Source organism: Haemaphysalis longicornis, unplaced genomic scaffold (genome assembly GCF_048455015.1).
Source record: "Haemaphysalis longicornis isolate Haplotype H1 unplaced genomic scaffold, Haemaphysalis longicornis Haplotype H1 scaffold_2, whole genome shotgun sequence".
Taxonomy (NCBI): Eukaryota; Metazoa; Arthropoda; class Arachnida; order Ixodida; family Ixodidae; genus Haemaphysalis; species Haemaphysalis longicornis.
In genome coordinates, this window is record NW_027526295.1 from 195,952,567 (window position 1) to 195,977,775 (window position 25,209).

General features: G+C 48.1%; 2 protein-coding genes across 2 annotated transcripts in view; both read left to right on the top strand.

The window, feature by feature from the left end:
• The first annotated feature begins 267 nt into the window (after positions 1-267).
• Positions 268-25,209, top strand: part of LOC144168465 (putative sodium-dependent multivitamin transporter) — a 97,323-nt gene continuing 72,381 nt past the window's right edge. The window contains exons 1-2 of the mRNA XM_077697445.1: positions 268-621; positions 12,859-12,924. Coding sequence (XP_077553571.1) covers positions 268-621; positions 12,859-12,924 — 420 coding nt within the window. The remainder of the gene's footprint in view (positions 622-12,858; positions 12,925-25,209) is intronic.
• On the top strand, positions 4,807-6,054 carry LOC144170940 (uncharacterized). The gene has a single exon (XM_077700936.1). It carries the CDS (start codon positions 4,807-4,809, stop codon positions 6,052-6,054), a length of 1,248 nt encoding a protein of 415 aa, XP_077557062.1.

Below are 25,209 nucleotides of genomic sequence, written 5' to 3' on the forward strand. Positions count from 1 at the left end.
CACTTGTGCTGGCCTATGTTATGACAGCTCGGTCGCTCCGCCAGCACCCGTTGAACGCTTTTCAGTGTTCCGGCTTGTACTGTTCAAAATTGTATTTGAAATTACGTGAGCAGTAGAAATCTCGCTATTTCCTCTCAATAGTGTGCTCTATCTTACAGTGGGAAGTGAGTGCTCTATCTTACAGTGGGAAGCCGAGCAGCATCCATTAACAATAGTGAACGTCTTGTTGCGCCCTAGTGCAGACCTGCAGAAGTTGCGAGCGAGAAGATGGGAGGAGAGGAAGCGAAGGCCGCCACGTTCACTGCGGCCGACTACGCTGTCTTCGCGGTCATTCTCCTTCTGTCATCGCTTATTGGCATCTACTATCGCTTCACGGGTGGTCGGCAGCGGACCGCCCGCGAATACCTGGTGGCCAACAAAAACATGTCCGTGTTTCCCGTGGCATTCTCGCTCATGGCCAGCTTCTTGTCAGCCGCCGCCCTCCTGGGCGTGCCATCCGAAATCTACTACTTTGGTACTCAAGTCGTAGTCGTCAGCATCGCCTCCATATTCGGCACGCTGATCTCCGCCTACATCTTCCTGCCTGTGTTCTACGACCTCCAGGTCATCAGCGTATACGAGGTCAGTGCTGTTTCGGTCTTGGAAAGGTTTCAGTTTCAGTTGCGGAGGACAGGGTGCACCCTTTAGGGGCTCCAGAATACAACGTGTTTACCTGAAGGTAAGGGCCCCCCTTTTCTTTCATTTACAATTTTAAAAAAAAGAGGGGGGGGGACTTTTAATTTCCATGGGCGTGTATGCATACGTGTAACATGAAGCATTCAACACGAATGTAGGCATGTGTTTTTTTTTTTTTACAGGGGAGCTGTTGAAGAAATTGTTTATGTATGGTGTCCGCAGTAAAAAATATGAAGAAAATGCCGAGCGCTTGTGTACGCGTGCCTCTAGCGCGCATTTATCAAGCTAAGCGTACCCACTTAGGAAGATTGGCCAACATTTGCCAAAAAAAAAAACTACAGCGTTCGCCGCGTACCTCGAGCGCACGTTCGTCAAGCCGAGAATACCACTTAGAGAGATTCCAACATTGGCCACCAGAAAACTCCAACAAAGGCCATGACGGCAGAATCGGTTTGGCAGAGTCAGTCACCTTACCAACTCGGCCACGAGTGTGAATTAGTACCCGAGAGTCAAACGGCTTACTCAACTCTGCCGCGGCTGTGTGGAGAGGAATCACGCCGCCTGTTCTAGCCAGAACACATAATTGTGTACACTTCGCACCTGCAGCGCCTAGTTTAAGTGTGCGCGTTCCGTTCGTTCGTTCTTGGAAGAAGGCCCCCTCCTCGCGTCGTCCACGATTGCAGCCGATTCGCTTTTTCTTCGCCGTTACAGCAACAAAGATAGAGTAAAGGTTGCGGCGGCGAAGAAGAAGCAAATCGCCTGAAATCATGTACTTAAACCGTTGTGATGATCGTAAACGTTGCGTACAGCTTCGCTACCTTCAAGTCTTAAGCGTTAAATGGAGCTTACTGCATTTTTTTCGTGGCCGCGAAAGTCACCTCGGCTGCTCTGGCTTGATTAGTAGGATTATGAAGAACAGAGAATTATGTAGGTTCTGCTGGCCGTGAAGCTGATAAGTAGGACTGGCTATGAGAGGAATATCCCTGCTCATACCACTCTTTCCAGCGTACAGGTAAATATTTAGAGCCACGGGAAGAATCTGTTACGCACTACAGTAGCCTCAACGGGTCACTTACGAAAAAAGCCCTCAAATAAAATGAGCATGAGTACACGGGAGTAAACGTATAAATGAGCATGGCATGAGTGAGTAAGACTGATTTTATGTACAGACGAGTGGTTTGGGCCTGATATTGAGTGAGTACAGCCTGAAAGAAGGTAATGGTGAGTGAGCTCAGTTCTATCTGCCTGGCCGACGGGTCACAGACTGCGTACGTGTTATGCAACCGCCATTGGAGGCCCCTGCCATGTACTCCATTATAGTAAAAATAACATAATGAGCTCTAACAAAACGTTTTTTTTAAAGACAATAGTCTTTCTTGGGCTACTTTTTTCTTTATTGCCTTTTTTGACAGGATGACAAAACAAAAACACACGTAACTGATAATGTGTACACTTAATACTCAATACAAACACTAGAACTGCAGCCCTTCTTGTGCAAGCGGGGTGATTTCAATATTCTTTCATTACCAACAATGCATCAATTGTGGGTAGCCACTCTGGTTTAGAGGGCTGAAATTTCTGTATCTGCACAAAAGAACCTATTGATTCTTCGAAGTAGTGTCTGATGAGTCTGGCATCTGGGTCGGAGTAGCGTACCGCCATCCTGTTTCTCCAGATGCTATGTAGTCCATACAGCATAATTGTGTCAAGCTGCACACCGTCCTCATTCCCAACGTTCAAAAACCTAATACCGTAAGCATCCACAGGCAAATCTTTTTTGAGTGTTCGCTAGAGGATATCCCAAAAGAACACCGCTCCCCAACAGTCCAAGAACACCTGCTCAATTGTTTCTGGCTTTCGACACAGAAAACAGTGCACACCCCATGGCAGAAACCATCCCTTTTCCTCCATCTAGGTCTTTACTTCCAGTGTTCCAGTATGGAGTTTAAAAAAGAAAGATTTCACTCCACCTGGGACCGTCATTATTTTCACTCGCTTAAGTACATCTCTTTCAGACCATAGATTAAACTTGCTGCGGTATATTGGCACTGGCAAAACACTCTCGACGATATCTTTGTACAGTTTCTTCCGACGCACCCCGCTTAAGTACTCTAAAGAAAAACGCACTGAAAGAAAACGGTATGACCACACCACCTCCTTAAAAAATCCACGTAAAGTTCCCCTCATGTACTCAGAGCTCACAACAAATTCAGGCAAAAGTCTTCCAAGTCGCAGCTGACAAACCCTCCTGAGAAACGCGTCTTCAACTTAACGAAGAAACAGAAATCTATTGACCACTTGCCTTAAAAATAAGTGCGATAAACCAAGTCCGCCTTCACGCACTTTCCGAAAGAGGTTCGTTCTGTTCGTTCTTTCCCATGATGAACTCCAGATAAACACGGCGAACACACGATGAAATTTCTGAATATTAGCCCTTGAACAATGCAAAACTTGCATTACATACCACAGCTTGATTATAATACTTAAACCCAGACATTTCGCTCTGTCTCTATGTCTGTCTGTCTGTCTGTCTGACCGTCCGTCTGTCTGTCTGTGACTCGATTCAGCCGCCCGGCCAAAGTAAAATTGATATTGCGCAACAGTGTTATATACTCACAGCCACATGTAAACGTCTGAGCCCGGTTTATATGCTCATACTTGTCAACTTTGTTGAACAAGTACATGACATTACGCAAATATAAGACAGGAAATTAGTACACAAGGGATATTTGCAGTGTTCCTTTATTAAAAAATTCATGGATGCTAGGTTTTTCGATAGCAAATGATATTCTACATCTACTGCAGAAAACCGCCGCCTCCTGGCGGCCAATGAAAAATCACGCGGCAACAGCAACGAAAGGTTCCACTAGCTAGGTTCCACGTTCTGCTTGGAACGCACGTGGAGCACGACCACGCGGCTCTATAAACATTCTAGTCGGCCGCCTCCATTCACGCGCTTCTCCGCCGTACTGCAGCGCTGGCATCGAGGAACCCGGCCTCTAGCAGTGGAACACGGTAAATTCAAATCGCCTTGCGCAAACCTTTAGTGTGTTTACCTTGGAATGAGCGCGACGGTACAGGAACAGCATGAGAGGTGAGCGGGAAAGCAAAGGGTGGCATTTCCTTGGCAAATGTCTACAAAGACTATCGTCTTTTGACGACATTTGCAACGAAAGGAGCAGATACGCGGCCAATTTTTATTAAGATCGCATCACGTTTACTCAGCCTTGAGTATCAAGCCTTCATATTCACTGCCTGGTGAGACAGGTTATGGGACATCTTGAAGGTAGCGCACTTAAAGGGACACTGAAGTGATATGTAAACATTGCGAGATTACTTGCGCAAATTGTAGTCCGAAGTCCCCAGACCATGTCTCGACCACCCTGGGCGCGTTTACGCGATTTTATTTAGTAGAAAAATTAATTCGAAAATGCTGTCCTCCTCTCTTTACGCTCGCCCATTTTCTGCGGCGTTTTCGTGTGACGTCGAGAGGAGCCGAGCTCGCAATTGGCTGCGCTACTGCACGGCTCCACATGCCTTCAGACAGTCAGTCGGCACAGCGTTTCGTCCGCCGGCCGCCGACGGGTCGTCGCAATTCGTTCGCTCAGTTGAAACGAAGCCAGGACACGTTTGTGAATGGTAGAATCTGCCTTTCTTTACTTGGTTAGTTTGTACACTGTATCTAGCTCCAAGTCAAGGTCGCTTCACACAAGCGCTGCACAAGCGCACATGCGACGCTTCGCTGACTGGTACGCCAGTAGGAAAATATAAGGCCTCTTGAATGCGGGAGAAGAGTCAGCGAAGTCAATATAGGTACTAAGGAAATAAAATCAACTGATATTTTTACCGTACAGCGTAAAACTAGGGTGCGGGAAGCACTTTTTTGCGCTGGGCGAACAAGCACAGCGGTCAGCAGCACGACTACGCATCTGCGAACGCTTTTCCGTCTACGAAATGCAATTGCTAGACGTGAGCTATTGTGGAAACTCGGGCGACGCTTACTGCACGAGCGCAATACAACAAATAGTCACCTAAGTTACTTGAAATGCCAAAACTAAATAAAAGTGTAAACTTGTTGTACAATATATACCCTATGTTCCCAAGGCCAGCGGGCTAGCGTGCAGACGCAGAATGTCGTGTTCCGTTCAAGGAGCGGTTTTGGCGGCCCAGGTGGGCCGCGGTAACAGGAATCAGGCTTTTGCATCCCAGGAATATCAAGTCATTCTGCCCCAATTGCCAACAGGTACTACAGTTTTAAATACGGTCTTTCTGCACGCCGACCCGAGCGCAAGGCCATACCGCGTCGATGACTTTCGAGACGCGCTCCTTTGTTTGGGCCTGCTTCCCGATGTAATCGCTCTGGGAGCGTACCAAATGAATCACTGCTGGGCTGTGACCTTCAAGAACGGAGACGGTGTGAAGAAGCTGGTGGCCGCCGCAAGCATCACTGTGAAGGAGAGACGGTGCCTCGTGATAGATCCAGGTAATCAAGACGTTCGTTTGAAGTTGCACTGGGTGTTATACAACGTTCCAGACGACGCAGTGCGGGCAGCGTTTGCTCCTTACGGGAGAGTGACCGATGTGGCGAAGGAAAAGTGGCGAGTACAGGGCTGCGCCGAGAAAAACTCGACGACACGCACCGTGTCGTTGAAGCTGAAAGCTGGCGTCTCCATCGATGACCTTCCCCACCAACTTCGCGTCGCCAGTGACCTTGCGCTCGTCGTAGTCCCAGGTAGGCCGCCTGTCTGTCTGAGGTGCCAGAGCGCCGGCCATGTTCGTCGAGAGTGCCGGGTGCCGCGCTGTTCCCGGTGCCGTCGCTTCGGGCACGATGAGAGTGCGTGTGTGAAAACATACGCCAGTGTCGCCGGTCCCGTAGGCGGCAACGATATTTCGGAACATCTCATGGACGAAGTGGATGCCGAAGAAGCCGCTAACGGTGGAGGCGTGGAGGTGGTAACCGTGGCGGCTGATGCGACGGGTAATACTGCAAATGGCGATTCCGATGGAAAAGCCTCTAGTGCGGTGCACGGGCAGGAGACTCTACCAACAGCTGAGGAGTCTGGGCACAACAGCGTTGTGAAGGGAAAACCTGCCGTCCAATCCGAGGAGAAGGCAATGCCCACAGGTGCTTGTGAGGGTATAAAAGTGCAACCTGTGTCCCCGGTCCCCTCTCCTGAGGAAGAGATAGCGGAAGACATGGACAGCACCAGCACGCTACCGAAGCGGCAGCGGGAGGACAGCGACGACCAGACCAGTACTGGACTTTCTGCTAACCCGGATGAGCCGCCTCCTAAAGCGGCTCCCACCCGTCGCTCGCCGTACCGCAAAAAGCCCATTACGGCGGCGAGCAAGAACCCGGCGGCAACAGAACCCACGTGAACGTTGACTCAGGGACGGAAGCAGTTGCGGCGACACGAAAGACGGTTCGACCCACGTTGAGAAGGAGAATGTGCTGTGTGTGTGATTCATGCCCCTTCCTCCTCCCCACCCCTCCTTTCTTTCCCAGCATTGCATTGGCACTCCTTTGTACTCAATCACTGGCCGGAAATTTTGTATGTACTGTGAAGTTCATTTGTTCTTGCTTGTAAATGACAACTGCGACAGAAACAGTATTACGCATTGGTACCCTTAATGTACGAGGGCTGTCTGCAAAACGGAGACAGTATCAACTTAGTCGCCTGTTCATGGAACACGAACTTGATGTTATAGCTGTACAAGAGACTAAGATTGAGAGTCAAGAACAAACTGACCGGATGGTACAACCCTTTGCAGCAAGCTACAATGTATGTGTGTCTCATGCCAATGGCCATTCGGGGGGATGTGCAATTTTCCTTCGTAAAACGGTGGGAATCGTAGAGGAGACAGTTGTTGTTTGCGAAACGGGCCGCTTTGCTGTTTGAGATTTTTCATATCTAAATAAGCAGTGGCGTGTAATGTGTGTGTATGCACCGAACGACGAAAATGAGCGAAGGTGTTTTTTCGAACGCATTGACCCATACCTGAAGTGTGAAAGATTTATCGTGTTGCTGGCTGACTTTAACTGTGTTTGCTATGCTGAGGACAGATTTAAAAACAAACCAATTCGTGATCCTAGCGCACGTTATCTCAATGAGCTGATTCAGGAACATGGATTAGAAGATGTTGGTGCCATTATGTCCTGCGGTAAATCACCGCGGTACACGCACCATCAGCATGCTAGTCACGCTAGGCTAGATAGAGCGTACGTATCAGCAGAATTGGTACCAATGTGTGGTGAATATGAAGTCATGCCTGTCTCATTCAGTGATCATTTTCTGGTATATTTTACCTTAGGAAGTAAAACGAAACACTCTCGCTTTAACTGGGAGTTGTGGAAGTTTAATGATAAGCTACTTGAGGATGATTGCTTTCTAATCGGTGTCAATGGCCTTTTAGAAAAACTCTTCAAGACAAAGGCGAATACCTTCATAGAGCCATGGGAAGAGTTTAAAAGCGGAGTTAAAATGCTTGCTATTGAAAGAGGGTGCATCTTGCGGCAACAAAAAAGGAAAAAAGAAAGCGAGCTTAAACGTGAATTAGAGTTTCTAATAAGTAGTGATGGCTACAACCCCGGGATTTTCTACAAACAAATAAGGGAAGTAAAAGGGAAGCTCGAGATTATAGATCAAAATAGATACGCAGCTGCAGTTGTTCGAGCTCGATCGGAGCGTTTGTGGATGGGTGAAGCCCCTACTAAGCGCTCCCTTAGTGACGAAAAGAGCTATGCTGTCAAGAAAGAAATCAAGCAGATTTGTCATCAGAATAAGCTCACTACAGACCCAGCCCAAATAGCAGGTGCATTTGTCGACTACTATAATAATCTGTTTGGTAGAAAACTGCACGTTGAAGAGGGTTTTAAAACTGAATTCTTGCCTCTTATGACCAAACTTGATGATGACGTCAAGGCGGAGCTCGAGGCTCCGATCAGTATAAGTGAAATTGAACAGGCAATAGATGAGCTAACCGGAGGAAAATCGCCCGGGCCTGATGGCTTGGGGGCTGCCTTTTACAAAATGTTCAAAAGCGAAATCGCCACGGCTTTACATCGATTGTTGGTCGACGCATACAAAGTAAACCGGATGCCCCTCTCTTTTTGCAGGACACACATTGTTTTGGTACCAAAAACCGAGGATTCTGTTCAATTACTCTCTGTACGTAACTTCTTACCGTCCAATTAGTCTCACAAATGTTGATTATAAAATATACATGAAGGTGTTGGCTAAACGATTGCAAACAGTAATGAATATCATTGTTGGCCCGCACCAAACCTGCGGGATTAAAGGAAGGACAATTTTCACTAATGTACATACAATGAGAAACATCCTAGAGTGTTGCGATGCGGGTAATGGACATGTGGCAATACTTCAACTCGATCTTGAAAAAGCGTTTGACCGTGTTGCACATGAAATTTTGTTTTGTATTCTGGAGTACGTGAATGTGGGTGCTGTGATACTGGATGGGGTGAAAATGTGTTATCGGGATTGCTTCGCTAGTCTTATTGTCAATTAAGCAAGTTACGCCAGGTATTCAGCTTCTATCGTCGGTTAAGCAAGGCTGCCCTTTGAGTGTTCTGTTGTTTGCCATCTACTTGGAACCGTTTTGTTTAAAGATTAAGAACAGTGGAAAAATAAGTGGTTATAAGTTCTTTGAGAGCGAAGTAAAAATATTGGCATATGCGGATGATATAGCCATAGTCTGCAGCGACAAAGAAAGTGTTCGAGAGGCAGTAAAATAAGCTGGAAAGTTTTGTAAACATACGGGTAGTGCTATAAGCTGGAAAAAGTCACTAGGTTTCTGGCACGGGGAGTGGGAAGACACGCCTGAGGTTTTTGAAAATATGCAGTGGACGTTAACTCCGGCCAAATACTTGGGCGTACCACTCAATAACTACAGGCAGCCTACCGAATTTTGGACGCTGGAAACAGAACGCGCAAGAGTTCAGACAACCCGGTGGGGTGGGAAGGATTTGTCGATGTTTGCACGAGCTACTGTGTGCAACTTATTTCTTGTAGCCAAAGTGTTCTACGTCCTTCAGGTGCTGTCCATGACGAGAGTTTCTGTTCAGAAGCTACACAGAGTGTTTGCGGTTTTTATTTGGGGATCGACTTGGGAGCGGACCAGCCGCTCGAACCTGTTCCGCGCGGTTCGAAAAGGAGGCTTGGGGCTCTGCCACTTGTTTCTGAAGCAGATTGTGTCCAGGTTTTGTTTCTTAAGGGATCAGAATAATCCCTTTCTACGTACTGTCATTCAAGTGCGCCTTTGTGATCACATACCTGAATTTGTTGTGTCCTCTTTTGGGGGTAGACGAACGAGTCTATGTGGTTTCCTGCGCGAAGTTGTATGGGCGTTCAAATTATTGAAAGTGAGATTTTCGATTGAGTACTTGAGCAACGTACCACGCAAAAAGTTATATAAGGACCTCATTGATGTTATGTTACCCATTCCCCTATACAGGTCTATGTATGCAGTTGGAAGGGAAGGCGATGTGCTCCAGAGGGTAAAGAGAATGCCCGTGCGCGTCTCCGTTAAAAGTTTCTTTTTTCAGCTCCACAGTGGCACGCTTCCTGTAAAGCAATGGCTCCACGAGAAAGGATTAGACATACATTGGAACATTAACTGTCGCATATGCTTAAAGCCGGAAACTATTGACCACATTTTTCTAGACTGCTCAGACGCGAGATTTCACTGGGACGTCCTAAAGCGCACTGTTAAGAAGGACCTGCCCATAAACCCTTTTGGGATCCGTTTTCTGTCTGTGTGTGATACAGGGGGCGTGCCATTCGACATGTTTATGTTGATCAGCATGCACAGCTTGTGGCGCACAAGGATGGCTGACAGGCATGCCGATCCCAATGCGCGGCCCGCCAGAGAGTATTTCATTGAGAGTATGGTCAACATACGTGAGGCATACAAAGCGCTAAGCGAACCACCTGAATGGTTACCAATGCTTGATGACCTTGTTCAACTGAAGAGATTTTAAACTTGTGTTTATCGCAAAGGTGGCGAATGTTATAAAATTACTGTAACCTAGTTTTTCGTTTGAGACAAACGGTAATAAACAAAAAAAAAGCTCCGTGGTCCAGTGGTTTGAGGCGCTAGATATGCCACCGCAAGTATTTTGCAAGTCAGGAGTTCGAATCCCCACGGGTGTGCTTTTTTTTTTTTGTAAGTTAACTTTTTCGTTTTCCGATGATGTTTTCTATATTGAGTTCACCTTTTTTTGGGCCGCAACGTTCATGGCTCCACGAACTAGTTCACAAAACGCGCGCAGGCTGGCACTGGCGCGCTAGCGAGTTCTCGTTGGCGTGCTGTTGCCATAAGCACCGACTGCTTGCAGGCAGTGGGCACAGGCCAGAATGAACAGACCCTTGGCCTGGTGCGAACACGCTTTTTACGATACAGGCATGAGGGAGGCAAGCTCCAAATATGGGGGAAAAGCGCATGACATTTGGGCGTCTGCGGGTACGCGGAGGGCGTTCATGCACTGCGTAGGTTTCGGCTAGTGAATGCTACGATTCCAAGCCGTCCTAGGAGGCTTATCCTTATGCATTTTTACAGCTGACAACATGGCAGAAGTGCGGTACGATGATTACTGAGTTATTGAGAATGCCCATCCAACAACGCCAACGGTTGTGTTTTACAGAACCGAAACCGAAACTTTTTTGGTTGCTCACCTTGGGCATCGTCCAATCACGGTGCCCGCTCCTCCTAACGTCACAGCTTTAGTTGGTGCGGCTGCCGCAAACCGCGCATGGTAGTTTTTCTTCTTTCGCGCTTTGTAAAATAATTACCGATTTGTCAATCGTAAAAACGGTGAAAAGTGTGCTAATTTGAGCCAGTCTACGCAGTGCAAGCACAAACGGGAGCTTGACAAATTCACTTCAGTGTCCCTTTAAACAAGGACACTAGCGAAAGAAACGACAAACCACAGCGCTGACTCACAACTGATTTTTATTAGAACAGACACACACTTAAATACTACAACCCAAACCCATGTGACCAGACATCATACATACGTCACAATCCAGCGTATCATTTCTAAAACATGACAGGCATGAAACAGACTGTGTGGATGAAGGCGCGTGTTATATTTACGTTACAGAGCGATTTAAAAATTCAAACTCACTCTCATGTAAATGAATCGACGGCACACTAAAGCACCACACCCCCTTTTTTCTTATACGGTTATTTAACGGTTATTTCTTACAACGGTTATTTTATCTGTGCACAGGGATAAGTTAACACGCGAGATTATTGAGGCATATAATATAAGAAAAAAGGGGGTGTGGTGCCTTAGTGTGCCGTCGATTCATTTACATGAGAGTGAGTTTGAATTTTTAAATCGCTCTGTAACGTAAAATATAACACGCGCCTACATCCACACAGTCTGTTTTATGCCTGTCATGTTTTAGAAATGATACGCTGTATTGTGACGTATGTATGATGTCTGGTCACATGGGTTTGGGTTGTAGTATTTAAGTGTGTGTCTGTTCTAATAAAAATCAGTTGTGAGTCAGCGCTGTGGTTTGTCGTTTCTTTCGCTAGTGTCCTTGTTTAAGTGCGCTACCTTCAAGATGTCCCATATGCATTACCAACTAGCCCAGTTGTCACTTCTTCTTGAGACAGGTTATACCTGACTTACTCAACTGTGGCCTGAGAAGCCGTTTCTTAGTAAGGTTGACGTCTGGGCTAGTTGGTTCAACATGTTAACTTTACAGCGCAATAAAGACACACACAAGTACGAGTAAGGGACATACGCAGCGCTGTGTGTCCCGTTTTCTTCGTAAGCCGTTTCCTCTGCCCCACACTCCTACTGACATTTTCGGGGTCGTAGCAGAACGAAGAAAGGATGAGTCCACAAAGTATGTCTTTCATACAATGATGACTCTTAAAAATTACTTTTCCTTCGCAACAGATGTTCAAGCTTATTTATTTATTTATTTATTTATTTATTTATTTATTTATTTATTTATTTATTTATTTATTTATCATACCCTCAGGGCCAGAGGCATTAAAGATGGGATTGGGTTACACAAACAAGGCAATACCACATGAGAATACAACAACTATGGCAACAAATCAAATTATCCTGGTTATACAATTTTGGCTAATGCATTGTGAAATAAATGGTTATCATTTATGGACACGACATTTGGGGGAAGGCGGTTCCAGTCACGGGATGTTCTGGGGATGAATGTTTCGGAAAAATGTGTGCTGCTATGTTCGATGCCAACTTTCTGAGCGTGATCGAATAAGCGAGAAATGTATTGCGGTTGATTAATGAGTTGGTTGCGTAGAGTGGGATGATGGTATAGTTTGTGAAACTGTAAGACGAAAAGTGGTTCGACGGGAAGCTAAAGATGGATGCCCGATATTGGATTTCATGGACGAGATGCTTGCACTACTCTTATAGTTGGAGGTAATGAAGCGAACAGAGTTATTTTGTACCATTTCAAGAGCAGTAGTTCAAGAGACTGGCGTAGCATTCTCGAGTTTTGACCTGTTTAGTGTTTTATAAAACAAAAGTTTCAATGGGATTAGGGAGTTTGAAAAGTTACGGCGCAGATGACCCAACATGCGGTTAGCTTTGCGAATGATATGTTATATGTGGAGCGTCCAATTTAGGTTGGCTGAGATGTGGACACCTAGGCTTTAATGGCTGCTCTCTAAATACTGTATGTTAAAGTACTGCTAGGTGGAGTGGTATTTATTTATATCACTTTTTACGCACTCTTAAGGCCTCTAGCGAGTTCTGGAGCGGAATGGGTAAGATAAATTAGACAATGTTTGATCTGGTCGTTATGAAAGCTGAAGAATCAGGGACTTTGATGATCGAGGAGGAAAGGTGGTTCCATTCTGGCGCAGTCTTTGGCACGAATGAAATAAACACAGATTGGTGCCGCAGGATGGCACTTCTACTATGGATTTGTGATGAATACGCGGGTGAACATATAAAGGAACTGAAAAAAGGTCATTCTGGATGTGAGGGTTAGTAAAGTAAAAATAAGGTAATAGGCGCAAGCCGGCAATTTACCTTCTAACTGAAGGAAGGTCTTTTTACAACCCATTATATGATGGCACGTGAAAAGGACCTACAGTTTTAAATTGGACGGTACCTTACAAATTTTAATTAAAATGTTCTTTATTTCTTCCTCTCTTTGCCAGTACCTGGAGAGAAGATTCGGGAAAACAACCCGGTTGGCAGCATCAGCGGCGTGGATAATACAAATGGTAAGTTGGAGGTCCCACATAGGGTAGAATAGTGAAGTTACACCGGGTGTGTATGCTGATGCGCTAAATGGGGAAGCTAGCTCCATCTCGGCTAGCAGCAGCATCCACAGATCTTGTACTTTCAGGACAGGACAAGTGATGTATTTTTTAGACACAAAACCTTTACCTTCACATGCCCTGAACCGTCCGCGCGCTCAGGGTACACTAATTCACTGTGGCGTCAATTCGAAAGCCTCAGTGAGAATTTATACGTCATAAGTGATGCAGCGGCATTCCTGACTATTCTGATTCATCTTACTGCCCTGCATATGCATTTTTATACTCCTACTAAGCTCTCGCAGCTTTTTGATCTCACAAATAAACCCATCTTGTTGTCCGTTAAATACTTTATCAAATGCAACTCCTGCACCGCAATTCTACGAACATACGTAAAGACTGGATACCTGGCCACGAACCATCTTCTCAAAGCAACCAGCAGCCCAACAGGTTGCTCAGGAGAGTATTCCTTCCGAACCTTCGCTGGTGCCGGTCCGTCCTCAGCGATGCGCATTGATCAGTGAGGCATATTCACCCTCGTGCTTCCCAGCTATGCGCATTCACCAGCCCAAGGAGAATTTATGCGCCTGCTTAAACGAAAAACTACAGATATCATACCTCTCCGTCTCCTGCGAAACTTTATTAAAGAGTTTCTTACCAATGCACCCCGTATGCCCAAAACCTATAGCAAGTCTTACGCCCCATAACTACTCCCACTATGTCCTTATCGCCATATATACACTTTTTCGGCCTCGCTCATCTGATATGATAGTGTCCAGCCTTTGACAGGCATCGCACACTGACATCCCCCAAGTGCACTCCGATTCACAACAAATTTGCATACAATACAATTATCCGATCAATGATAAAAGATGCAGCGACAATCTAGCACCTATTCACAAAGGCTAGTGTGATGGCTTGCTGTGATGGCTAGATAGGATGGCTTGCTTTGATAGTGTAAATAAACTAGAAGGGTTGCAAAAAAAGGCTGCAAAATTAATTTACAATTCGTATGGTCGCACCTCAATATTAGTCCTCCTTCAACAAAGTAGGATGTCGCTGCGGTGTCAGAGAAACCGCATTTGCCGCCTGAAGTTCTTTCAATTGATTGAGCGACATTACTTCATTGTCATTTACCGTATTTTAACCTATTCAATGGGTTATAACACAAGGCACCGCCACGCGTTTTAAATAACGCCTTTGAACAATCGAAATAACGGTTTCGAATATTCTTTCTTTTCTCGCACTACCGCTAATCGGAACGATCTTCCTAACGAAGCAGTTAAACAGTAGTCATTATCTTTATTCGAAAAGTGTTTGTAGTAAGCAATCTATTTTTTATTGTTGTGCATTTTGTGTGTTGTGTTGTTTGCTTTGTCTTGCTTTGTATACATATTTGCATTTATCTAAACCCACCACGAAAAAGTCTCGTGGGAGGCTGCAGTACCTACAAAAAAAAAACACAACACTTTATAGCTAAATAAATGTACAAATGCATGAAACTGAATCAAGACCAACTATTATCAAAAACTGCGCTTCTCTCACTTTAAAGCAGTTTAGCACAACCACGCGTATAAAAAGATAATCAGACAAACACTGTCGCAGTTTTACTTCCCGTGTTAGGGGCAACGTCATACGCGGGATACTTCACACTCACCTGCTATCTAGAACAAGTTGGATATCAGACATTGAAACGCCCGGCAGCGATCTTGTTCCGGTTCACGTCACTGTGGATGGCTTACAGGGCAGTCGTTCTGAACGGACACTGCATTGCTCTGACTGGACGTCTTTCAAATCCACAGTAGAGGAGGAGGTGGACTGATCGTCATCCTATGACGACTTAGTACAAACACTTTTATCGGCCAGCACTGCTTGCACTAAGTATTTGAAGTTACCGAGAAGGCATACTACCGCTGATACAGAGTTTGAAAGGCTTCGTGCTGTGCATCGGAGAGCCGAAAGAAGAGCGCGCCGGACGCAATCAACGGACGATATCCGATATGCTAGAAGAGCACAGAAGGCTATTCAGAGGCACATGAAGAAGGTGGCCAAGCGCGAATGGACTTCTTTTTGCTGTAAGTTGGACCCCAGGAAGCCACTCTCAGGAATATGGCGCCTGGTTCGAAGTTTCCGGGCAACACCGACACAACTTCACCCCTTCAACTCTGTTTCGCTATGCGCGAACACTGCGACCTAGACGCTCCAGACGCCTTCTGCAGAAAAATTACCTCTTCGCCGACATCAAACATAAGACCCTTGTCGCCCACAAGTGCGCCTGCCCTCGCCATAACATCACCCATGATTGAACCTTTTTCTATGGCAGAACTCGTCGCTGCGCTGACCTCTGTCAAGAAAGCTACGTCGCCGGCTCCGGTCAAGATCAGCTACACAGCCCTTTCCCATTTGGGCGGAAAGGGAAGTAAGTGCCTTTTAGGCATCTTCAATCGTTCTTGGGAAACTGGCAGCCTAGAGCACAAATGAAAACATGGATGTATTGTGGCTTCCATCCGACTTCCATCGGATACAGACTTCCATCGAGTCTTACCGTCTTATTGCCCTCCTGAGCTGCGTCGGCAAGCTCATGGAAAAAATAGTGCTCCATCGCCTCGACTGGGACCTGACCACTCGCAATGCATACCCGCCACAGATGTCTGGCTTCCGCAAGGGACGTAGTAGCGTTGATAATGCCATAGCCCTTGCTAATAGCATAAAACAAGTCAATACACGGCGCAACATTAAAATCGCTCTGTTCCTTGATAACAAATCAGCGTACGACTGCGTGTACCATGAAGCTATATGCTCGGCCATGAGGTCATCGAACCTTGGGGGTCGCATGTATGCATGAATCTCGTACTATTTAACTGATAGATGCATTTACATGGCAGCGGACAGCGGTGACACATCGCTATACAGAGTGACCCGTGGTGTTCCACAAGGTGGTGTCCTCAGTCCTACGCTCTTCAACATCACTATGATGGCTACGATGGGCACAGAGAAGTGTTTACCACAGTCAGTGGAAGTATCCTTGTAGGCGCATGACATCTGCATATGGAGTGCTGGACGCAACAGGGGGGTACTGCGTGCGAGACTGCAACGGGTAATCAATTCCATTGCGGCGTTTATAGGAACCCGAGGCCTAGATATATAAGCTGGCAAGAGCGCTGCAATCGCTTTCTCGAAGCGTGATATATCAAAATATGGACTCACCGTTGCAGGCTGCACTATCCCCTATGTTCCAAACAACAAGTTTTTGAGTGTGATATTTGGAGGGTCTCTGACTTTGTCAAAACCCGTCCGCTGAATACAAGACAAGCTGGCGTCCTTCGCCAACATCTTCCGCATGATATCTAGTAACGCCGGAGGATGCAACATCCCGTCTTTTCTTCTGCTGTATGATGTCATGTGCGTAGGATTGTTTCGCTACAGCCTTCCTGTACTTCCCCTCTCAAAAGGAAGTGGTGGAGTTCTGCAAAGTATGCAAGCGCAAGTCCTGAGGGTATGCATGGGAGTTCCGCAGACCACATCCACGGTGGGAACGATGGTGGAGTGTCGACGACTTGCACCACTTGCTGTTGGCGCGCAGGAGCTCCATCGCGCTTTACTACGATTAGTAGCACTCATCTCAGCCACTGAAATGCGAAACTTTCTGCCTCTGTGTTACCAGCACCCTTCTCCGTCGCTACAACCGCCTTGGATGTACCCGTGTCTGCAAATTACAACTGGAGTGCCCGGCATTACCCGCAAACAGGATATCGCCTCCCTGCCATAAAGTTCTTCACCTTGGAACTCATCTTCCAAAAATACAGGGCCCACACCCATCTATACACGGATGGATCTGTGATAGCTACCTCATCGGCTATGGGAATCTGGTTTCCGTCCTCCCATACCGCCTTCAGCGCAACGTTTAGCCACAGGGTGATATCCATGGTTACCGAACTTGTCGCTCTGCGCGCTACTTTCGCCTACATCATCGAGCAACCAGGACGTCGGTGGGCAATCTTCACGGATTCCCGGGCGGCCCTTCAGTGCTTAAAATCGTACCCAAAAGATCAGCTTGTTTTCGACATCAATGCATTGCACTTACAAGCTTTAAATGCAAACCATCATGTTGAGCTTCAGGGCATCCCTGCCCACTGTGGTATAACTGGGAACGACAAGGCGGACACTACGGCATCGATCGCGCATGATCTGCACGGGCCACTGATACCGATACTGCTCTCCAGACGAGTTGCTTCTGCCCTTGTGTCCAAGGCTGCCTGGAGATTTTAGCGATCTATGTGGGCTGTAGCGCCGCAAAGTTACGCGCCGCTTCACTCCATAGACCCGCACGGCACCTTTATAAGATGCCTGACGAACTGTCCAAGCATGACGAAACGGTTCTTCACCGCGTGCGGCTAAATGTCGCTTACACAAGTTATTTTCGCTTCAAGATGAAACAGGCCGCTTCCACCTTCTGCACTCTTTGTGATGTGCGCGAGGACTGTGAATGTACGGAAACAGAAAAGCCAGGACGTCCCTCTTAGTCTCCTTGGGTATTCCGCTTTGTAGAGGACTAACTTTAAGTGACGTGTTAGCCTTTGTTCTAACTCTAAACGAACATCTCGAGCGGCAAAAGCTCTATTGTCTTTTCTGCGAAGCACAGGACTTGACCAGACTCTTTAAACAGGACTCTATTAATGAGCGCATAATTTTCATCACAGTCATCATCATCATCTCTTCATCGATTTCGTTTTTTCATACATCTGGTGTAGCAGGCTAGGCTCCTTGGCCACTGTACAATCTTAGGGAAAAAGGACTAAAAGTTCGTCCTTTCGGGGACTAACGGCCTCTGCCACAATCATTAGTCCCTTCGGGGACTAACTGCGAGGGGACGAACGGTTAGTCCCCCACCCGGATGGTCCGTTCCGATACTCCCCAAGGACGAACTGCGTAAAGTGCAGAAAAAAGAAAAAAACTCTGGCACCGGCTGGGATCGAACCCCTGACGACCGGATATATACACGAGGAACCCGACGCGCTATCCGCTGTACCACGCCGCCGGGTGGTAGCCGCGGTTGATAACATTCTAGTGTAAAGCGTGTAGTTCTGTGCATAACGCAACAGATCCATTGCAACTGGTGCCCGAATTTTTCTATCTGTGCAAGCGAACGTGACCGCGTTTTGCGCCTTGCACTTAGCGCTTTGCTAGGTTTAGGGACTATTGCTCAGTTCGATTCGAAGTAGAGCCTCACAACCATAGTTTTTCTCGTAAATAACAATGAACTCGTCGTCGCCTAGTTGAGATAGGTAGCTGGGCGATCGGACGACTCATTTGTTTCCGCACAAATTAGCGCAAGCTAAGCTTTCTTATTGTTCGATACATATGTTAAGTGCTCTATGTAACGTATGTGAAAGGTATCGTCTGTGTGAGTGTCAGAATAAGGAAACATGCCATATTTTCCTGCATCGGCGAAAGCGAATTCGGTGTTGCTTACCCCGAATTCTTCAAATTCGTGTCGCTAGACGATTGCGACTGGGAAATGCAAGCGGGTTTTACAGCAGTTGCAGCATTGTCATAGCTTTGGTGCCCAAGGCAATTATGTACCGAGTGTAAAAGGTAACTTCGAGACGCTTACCTGTAGCGAGCATTTTTGTTTTGCAGTTGTCATCAGCAACATGCGTTTTTTCTCGTCTGTTAAACATATACACATTCATTACGCTCAGGAATCCACTTTTGCAATTGTCACTAATTTTTTCGTTACTGTTAAGGCGCTTGAAAGCTTTCATTGGCCGTTATTACCGCGCACGAATCGTATGCAACACAGCGTATCAACATAACCTCGCCGAGAAGCGTATATGGCAATCGCGCTTCGCCGCTCCTTGCCATTACCCGCCGCTCTACTAACCCTAGGCGATTTTCTTATAACTAACATCAATAGTTTCTCCCGTGGCACCATCTAAAGCACCCAGTGACTGCAATTGCTTGTGTTTTGGAAATATAAAACTGTTCGCAGACATATGCGCGAAAGGGCAACGACGACGCCATTAGGGGATTAACGACGCAGAAGAGAGACTAACTGCGTGCGTTTCGTCTTCCCGTTACTCCTTATAGATCGGCGGGGACGAACAGTTAGTCCGCATTTATGCTCACGGCACGTACTCTGCCGCAGATACTCCCCTTGAAGATGAACGGTCAACCGCGAAGACTAATGGCTGTATTTTAGTCCCTATTTTAGTCCTTTTTGCCTAAGAGTGTAGGGACGTTGTCATCCCACTGCTGACAACCCGTTGCTGCGTACGGGAAGGCCGACCCGAGCCGAGCTCCGTCGCCTCCGACATACGTGTGGTAGCATGGTTTGAAGCGAGGAGCCAGCCAATGTTGCAGCCGTGAAGAAGTCCAGAAGCCGTATGCAAACGTAATTGTTTACTTCATAGCGAGAGATGAGCCGAAGCAAAATAACAATGCCCCGACGGGCGAGGTTACAGTACAGGACTTGACCAGAGTGACAGCATTGATTCACTGCTCAAAACAGGAATGAACTACAGCGCTTGGAGGGGTCTTATTTATACCCGAAACGCCAACGGTCAAAACAAGCGTTCCCTCTAGATTGTGCACACGTCACGAACGACACAGACTCACACAACACTCTTTCCAGAGTTCGTGAGCAGTCGGTATTAGCGGCGCACGCTGAGCCCGAGAGAGGGGAGGGAGAAGGTCTCCGCAACGGACGGGGGGCTTCTGCGTCCTTGGGGCAAGTTGAAGCGTGCCTCGTCTGCCAACATCGGTTTGAATCGCGCCGATAGATAGGCGCCAGAGATTCAGGCACGTTGCAGCTTGTTAAAATCGCCGGCGGCTTATTTGAATCGTCGCCGCACAGCCGAGGAGTGTTGAAGCAAAGCCCAGCGGCGGGCTGATTCGTAACAGCTTCTTCGCAGGGTGTCCGAGATCCGGGTTGATACGGGTCTTCAACCGTTGTCAGAAGGGATGCTTTCGGAAAGAAGTGCTCGCCAGGTGCTTGACTCCAGGCCTAGGCTGTACGACACCGTGCTGGAGCTTCACCGGGCCGGTCACTGCACGAATAGTGGTTCCCCAAGAACGTCTCTGGCTTGGTCAGGCAAGCAACAGAACAACACAGGAAGACACAATCGCATCGCCGGCAAGTGTGAAGACAAATCCACACTGAAGCTCTACCAGGCTTTTAGTTGCGATAAAATACGCGAATAAATAACTGCAGTAGTTATATCTTAGCACCGCAGCACTTTATCCAAGCACACAAACTTGAAAGGTGACATTTCGTGCGATTGGAAATGTCCCGCACAAAAAGAAACGTAATTGTAAAGGGCGAAACCTGCTCCAGGAAAAACAGTGAAATTGAGAAAATCAGGCGTCTACAGGCCACTACTCGCGCTGAGAGCTGCGATTTGAGCTCTCGTCATTCCCCTGAGCTTTCCCCTTTTTGAATCGCACCTTAGGTGCGCCTGTTTTCTGAAAGCTGCTGCGACCGGTCCAGATGACATCGGCCTTCTTGCGCGAAGTTTCTCGAGCGCGCGGAGAAAACTGCTCTACTTTCCACCGTTCGAGCAAGGCGTGCGTCTGCGTTCTCGGCCGCTCCGAGGTCCGCTGAGACCCGGCGCAAAGCGTGCGCGCGGCGCTGCAACTAGGCAGGCGCGCATGGGAGCTCTTGTCGCACTTTTGTGCGACACTGTAGGTAAGCGAACACCAGAGGGTGTTTTCGCTCTCGTTTCCGGCTGTCAAGGCCAGTCTAGGTACGGGCAGCCCGGTCTCAGAAGACGGCTCACCCCCAGGCGACACCGGAATCGCTACGTGCTCGGCTGGCCGTTGGTCGACATCGAGTATCTGAGTTGGAGGTGGAACGCTAGCGACTTGCTCAGTTGCGGCGTCCTCAAGCTTAGCTGCACCGTGAAAACGATTCAGCGTCTCGACTGCCGGCTCTGCCCCAGCGTAGCTCGGTTCTGAACTCGTGTCCGGAGAAACACCCTTTGTTTCAACAGACTCGTGTTGCCTCCTTTCGCTAACGTCACGGTCTTGGCTATCCCGCGGAACGTCGTTAGCCTGCGAACTGCGCGCGTTCGGGTCGGTAGCCGTTTTCAAGGCCTCCCGTGAACCTGAGCACACCGAACACGACGACGCTGACACATCTCCGCTCACAGTACGGGCCTCACACACAGTGTATTTACGCTGCCCTCTGTCGTGAGCCTTCGGAAATGCCCCATCCTCGCTATCTGTCTGAGTCTCGTCATTCCTCTCAGAGGTGGCTACACTATCGTTACTTGAGCGCTTCGCAGCGAGCTTAGCTGATTCTTTGCTCGGCAGTTTGTCAAAATTGTACCCCTTCTCACCTAACAACTGATCCGACCTGTTCAAAAATAGGTACCTGTAATCCGGAAGAAGTTGTGGGGATACTGCCGCCTGCGTGACAAGTTCACCAAACGGACCTCCGATGCTGACCTTAGCAATCGGCAGGTGCAGTTTCGTGCTGCTATGGCCTGCTTCACCCAAACACACTGCCCCGTCAGATGATCCGACTGAACGTACGAAGGGTGGACCATGTCTACCGTCGCCCCGGAGTCGCGAAGAACTCGGCACGGTTTACCATTGACCACTAGCTCACGTACGTACGGCTCCAGAAACTGCCTGCTGTCCTCACTCGGATCTAGCACGTGAAAGACGAGTTTGCCCTTCTTGCAACTCGCAGCGAAATGCCCCGTTTCGCCGCAGTTGTAACACGCAGCCTGTTTGCGCGCTTCAAAAGCTTTTTTTCTGCGCAGCTCCTCAGCGTCTACGCTCTTTTCATTTTCGCGGCCAGATTCAGTATCCACGAAAACGAATTTCCTAGCTCCACTGTCTTCCTGGGGAGCTCTGCCTTTCGGCCTGACTCATCAGGCCTCGGCCTGAACTCTTTTTGGCCGTCTTTCGGCGCTTGCGCACCTCGTCGTGCCACGAACTCGCCGGCTAGCTGAGCTGCCTGATCGACAGTATTTACCCCTGGCTTGTCTTGCACCCAAAGTCTCAGGTTTTCTGGTAGACGGCAGTACAACTGCTCGAGACCGAAGCACTCAACTACCTTGCCATGCTCTCCGAAAGCCTTTGCCTCTTTGAGCCACTCTTTCATGTTAGCCCTCAGCTTATAGGCGAACTCCGAGTACGATTCGCCCTTACCTTTCTCGGCTTCACGGAATTTCTGGCGAAACGCCGCTGCCGACATCCTGTACTTACGCAAGAGGCTCGACTTGACTTTCTCGTAGTCCTCCGCTCCTCCTTTGGCAAGCGGGCCATCACATCGGATGCCTCACGTGGCAAAAGCGTAAGCAGCTTTTGCGGCCATGATTCTCGGCTAAACTGGGCCCTCTCGCACGTACGCTCGAAGTTCACCAAAAAAAGACCGATGTCTTCTCCTACTTTGTAGCGTCGCATTAGGTCACTCAGTCGCAACGTAGGTCACTCAGTCGCCGCAGACTGCACTCTTGGCGCGCTGCTGTCTCTCGCACGCCTAAATCGAGATGCCTCGATGTCTAGACGCTTCATTTCCAGCTCATGCTGTCGCCTCTCTCGCTAGAGTAGAAGCTCATGATCGCGTCTCTTTTCCTCCTGTTCTGTGTCTGCAGCCTGACGTTTAGCGGTCTCCCTGCCATTGATCAGCTCAATGCACTCAGACAGCTCGTCATCGTCAGCCCCAACAGGGAGTATAGCCTCTATCAGCTCTGGCTTTCTCAGCGCATCCGAAACATCCAAGCGCAGCTCTTTTGCAAGAAGCGCAACTCTTTCGCGACTCTTTTGCATGGCTGGTATAGAGTACTGCTTTCCGACTGCTCCAAAAATTTTTGCGTGAATAACCCACGCGACAAAAACACACGCCCTACCAACTGTCCTCAGAAGCCTTGTAAAACTCACTGAAGAAAAGTCCCGCACTCACCATTGACCGCCGTGAATTCTGCGAAGTCCGAAGCTGCCTCGACGTCCGTGGTGTTGGATCTGGCACCGCTGGCTCCAGGTGTTACGAAGTTGCCATCCCACCGCTGCCAACAAGTTGTTGCGACGTTGTCATCCCACCACTGACAACCCGTTGCTGCTTACGGGAAGGCCAACCCGACCCGAGCTCTCTCGCCTCCGACATACGTATGGTAGCGTGGTTTGAAGCGAGCGGCCAGCCAATGTTGCAGCCGTGAAGAAGTCCAGAAGCCGTAGGCAAACGTAATTGTTTATATTATAGCGAGAGATGAACCGAAGCCAAAGAACAATGCCCCGATGGGCGAGGTTACTGTACAGGACTCGAGCAGAGTGACAGCATTGATTCACTGCTCGAAACAGGAATGAACTACAGCGCTTGGAGGAGTCTTATTTATACCCGAAGCGCCAACGGTCAAAACAAGCGGTCTTTCTAGGTTTTACACACGTCACGAACGGCACAGACTCACACAACACTCTTTCCAGAGTTCGTGAGCAGTCGGTATTAGCGGCGCACGCTGAGTCCGAGAGAGGGGAGAGAGAAGGTCTCCGCAACGGACGGGGGGCTTCTGCGTCCTTGGGGCAAGTTGAAGCGTGCCTCGTCTGCCAACATCGGTTTGAATCGCGCCGATAGATAGGCGCCAGAGATCCAGGCACGTTGCAGCTTGTTAAAATCGTCGGCGGCTTGTTTGAATCGTCGCCGCACAGCCGAGGAGTGTTGAAGCAAAGACCAGCGGTGGGCTGATTCGTAACACCACGCTAACCTCACTAGTATCATTAAAGACAATTCCCTCTCTGTCAGTCTCGCTCTGCCTCTCTCTCTGTACTCTTCATCGCTATTCTTCTGGCTCTCTGTGCCCAACCAACGCAGGTATGGAGTGCTGCCTGCTTCGGACGTAATAACCATCCCGGAGGTTTGACAGGCTAAACCAGATAGGTTTAACCATGCTATAGGAAGGCTCTTGGGTACGCAAAGAGCACTCCTTTAACAGAAAAGGCTCCGTACACACTGGTGAAGTAGCAGGCCGGCACCCCCTCTGACTTGCCACAGCACATTTCAGCCCTCAGCCCCAAACAGCTGTGGAGCACTCGACCATGGCGGCGGTCACGCCAGTGATACAGCAGAGGGTGCTCGGAATCTCGGGTCCGGACAGGCCGCGTTTGAAACTTGACCTTGGGAACGTGAACGCATGCACCCGGTTTAGTGAGGGAAGCTTAGCTGTACTACTAGAGGTGCGCTCGGACATTAAGTGGGATAGTATAGGGTTAATTGAGGATAGAAGAACAGGAGAAGGCTTCATGGAACTCACTAGCTGGCATATTATGTGCTACAGTGGGCCCCAAGAGAAGAAAGAACACGGGGTGGGATTTTTAATCCACAGAGAAATAGCAGAGAATGTCGAGGAGTTTTTCAGCATTAGCGAGATGATGATAACGAAAAACTTTTATTCAGTATCAATCAATGGGTTTGTAATCGTTGGGCTTATAGGTCTGAGCTGAGCATCAGAGACTCCCAAGTGTCTAGGCGTGTGTGCCATCTGATATCTGTCCGCATGTCCATATCATGCTGACCATGCTTGCTAGGCTTTGCAATGTTTGCATTTGGGTTCAAATTGACCTGGGTAGAGTTTACTAAGCAGTTGCGGATTTGGGTAAGTTCCAACCTGGAATTTTGCGCCAGAAAGCATCTTCCTTTTTGCTGAATTTTCGGGCCGCGTCTTGGTATACTTTTCTTGTTAATCTATAGTATTGCGTTATTTCCCGGTAGGTAAACATCCTGTCCTTTTCAGACAAGGTGTGTTTTTTGGAAGGGTTGCCTGAACCTGCCCGGAAAGTGAGTCCTCGGGCGGGATAGTTTGTTCCTTCATTGCCCCTGAGAGCCTGACGGGCCGGGGTACAGATTAGTAAAACCTGACGGTTCATTGGGTTTTTGCAAGGATTCTGACCCCCTCAGCTGATGTCCACCCCCTCTCAAATTGTTTATGGCATTTTTGGAGTCGCAGATAATTACTTTGGCATTTTCGGGGCGTAGCTGCCAGCGCTATCGCCACTTCTTCTACCGCTGTGACAGAACTATTTCTCATCGTGCAGCATGCGCGTATGGCCATATTATCATCGGACGGAACCGCAACCTTATCCCTTCTGCGATGGTATTCAGCAGCATGAGTGTGTAGACCATCGTACCGTCCTCTGTACTTCCTCTGTAATTCTTCGGCCTATCTCTGTCGCCTATCCTCGTGAAACGCTGGGTTCATGTTATTTGGAAGGGGAAGAATTCGGATATTGTTTTTGATGTCCGATGGA

Bases quoted from the DNA above. Each gene is read 5' to 3' on its own strand.
- LOC144170940 (XM_077700936.1), top strand. From the start codon at position 4,807: ATGTCGTGTTCCGTTCAAGGAGCGGTTTTGGCGGCCCAGGTGGGCCGC.